The sequence below is a fragment of the Formica exsecta genome, unplaced genomic scaffold (genome assembly GCF_003651465.1).
Source record: "Formica exsecta isolate Colony F162 unplaced genomic scaffold, ASM365146v1 scaffold295, whole genome shotgun sequence".
Lineage (NCBI taxonomy): Eukaryota > Metazoa > Arthropoda > Insecta > Hymenoptera > Formicidae > Formica > Formica exsecta.
Window position 1 is genome coordinate 689,510 of NW_021850207.1, and position 2,419 is coordinate 691,928.

Here is a 2,419-nt window from a genome sequence, read left to right on the forward strand (position 1 = left end):
TATATATATACACACAGAATATAATTTGTTTATAATAAAGAGGTTATTTTTAAATGCACTCACGTAAAATTTGTATAAAATAAATGGGACAATTGTTATTTCTATAAATAATATTTTCGTAGCGCAATTTATAAATAGACAAAAATTAAATTAAATTTGCAGTCAAAGTTTTAATACTCACTGATAAACTATTCTGTCTTTTATCAGCCATAATGAAGCATATGAAGATTATGAAGCAAAACTACAAACAATTCGCCATCGCCATGTTGAATAGAATACTGTCGGTAATATGACAGATACAACAAATATTACCCGATGTTGGAAATTATACTTGCATATATACCTGATGATGGTAATTATTTCTATGTGTATATATATTATATATTGCAGATTACATAAATAAGACTATTGACAGTTGTAGAAAAAAATACATGAAAAAAGTATACAAGAAAATATAATCAGATAAAAGGTAGCATAAACTAAAGTTTTTATTTTCAGAATTGAATTTTGATAGATCAAACAAATGTAAACAATCTTAAAAATTGCAGAAAAGAAAATATAAGATGACGCAATTAAATACTTAATAATATGAGACTCTTCAAATTGTCAATGATAAAAGTAGATCCTTCATTTACATATCTTATATTTATTATAAACTATACAACAATTATATCACAGCAATATATTAAAGTACAATATGTTTGCAAAACAAGACTGTGTAAAATTTCGTTCTTATAACAACAGTCTCTCTTGCGAATCAAAAATAGTTCAAGAATCGCCGTAACAAATTCACAAACTTTTATACATTCTCGATTTATTTACGCGTTATTTAAAAAAATTCCCCTACGATCGACATTCGTTGCAGGAATGGTTGAGCTTGACAGGATAAAATCTGATAATTTTGTCTCGCTGTGACATTTGTTGGATAAAGATTTCCACGTCTGATGTTCTCCAACATTATTTGAGGCTCGAATCTGGTCTTGATGGGACTCGGGGTCGCGTTTTGTCGGATACCAGAATTTTGGACCGTGGCACTCGAAGAAATCGAGTACTGTCCGTTGGATAATATTGGAGATTCAAAACTGTCAGAACTGTCACTATCGTCGGCTTTATAAATCGTCGATGAGGGTGCGAGAATCTGTGTTGGAAGTCGAACGGTCTGATTCGATTTCTTCACTTCCTCGACTGTCGCGTTTTCTACAGCAGAATCCCTCGGCGATGAAGCATTCGACGATGAAAAACTCTCATTGACAGCGCCTTCTTTCTTATTCACAGCGTAGTGTCTAATTTCGGATAATTTGGCTATCGTGATCGGCAGCACACCTGGATTTTTCGTCTCGGTAACGTCCTTCTCGAAGCGAAGATCGTTTGGCGTGATGTTATCCTCCGGCGTATTCTGCGTCGGTAGAAATCTTTTGAGAACCGGCCTCTTGTCCGGGAAGATCTCTTGCGCTGGCCGACAACAGTATAACGCTCCAGGATCGATTGGATGAGCTTCAGTGTTGAAGATATATCCGCCAGCGTCCACGACGCACCGACCCCACTGAGTGTCGATTATTTCGCCCTCAGAGCCGGTGTTATGAATAAAATTATCGGTGTCGAAAAGAAGATACAGGTACTTGGTAGTCTCTGCGAGGAAAAAGGACTCCATCCTGTCTGCTTTGCGATGATCCCGGACGTCATTGATGGTCGCGTAGCCGCACGTGGTTTTGGCGCTGTGCTGCAAACTTCTCAGCATATCCACTCCCACTTGGATCAGCCAGGGATCTCTGGTCGCTCTGTAAAGATACATAACGGATTCTATGAGCTCCGGTCGCAGGGGATAGCCCTCCCTATTGGTACCCGCCTCAGCCTGCGGTATATTGTAGAACTCAGGAGTGAATCCGAATTGTTTCCACACGCGATGATAATTATGCAAGGATTTCATCGCGTCTGCAATCTCGCCGAACAGACTCAACACGCCAGGCCAGTAAGCATCCAGGGATTGAAAAACTGGCAGCGTCACTTGACCCTTAGTCATGGAAACCCATAGATGCCAATCTTCTCGACGAATATATTTTTCTATGGCCCTCTTGTGCTCCTGAAATATCGAAGCCAGTGAGGGGTCTTGGAACAGTAATGTACCCTTGGCCAGATACTCAAAATAAGAGTCGACTCCAGCGCCTATACCAGAATCCTGGGCAGTCCAATGACCGGTGAGAACATCTATATGATTGCCGACTAAGCCAATGTTGGATTTATAATAATGTAACGCCTTTATAGCATTCATGGCCACTTCTTCGTACAAAGGATCTCCCGTCAGCCTGGAGAGGGTACCAAATTCCAGTAAGAAAGTGCCAATGCCAGCGGTACAAGTGATGCTGGTTTCACCTTCCGGCACACCATACTTGAGATTAACCGTACCATATGGCATTCCTGT

The 2,419-nt window shown here is 39.8% G+C and overlaps 2 protein-coding genes across 4 annotated transcripts in view; both read right to left on the minus strand.

Moving 5' to 3' along the window:
- The window catches only part of LOC115237442 (CXXC-type zinc finger protein 1-like), a 9,473-nt gene extending 9,175 nt beyond the window's left edge, over positions 1–298 (minus strand). For both annotated transcript variants that reach the window (XR_003884343.1, XM_029810482.1), the window contains exon 1: positions 182–298. Coding sequence is in view for 1 of the 2 variants with exons in the window: in XM_029810482.1 (XP_029666342.1) it covers positions 182–211 (30 nt within the window). In the remaining variant the exon portion in view is untranslated. The remainder of the gene's footprint in view (positions 1–181) is intronic.
- Positions 299–626: 328 nt separating this feature from the next.
- The window catches only part of LOC115237397 (ER degradation-enhancing alpha-mannosidase-like protein 2), a 2,782-nt gene continuing 989 nt past the window's right edge, over positions 627–2,419 (minus strand). For both annotated transcript variants that reach the window (XM_029810400.1, XM_029810399.1), the window contains one exon: positions 627–2,419. In XM_029810400.1, coding sequence (XP_029666260.1) covers positions 830–2,419 — 1,590 coding nt within the window. In that variant the 3' untranslated portion in view covers positions 627–829.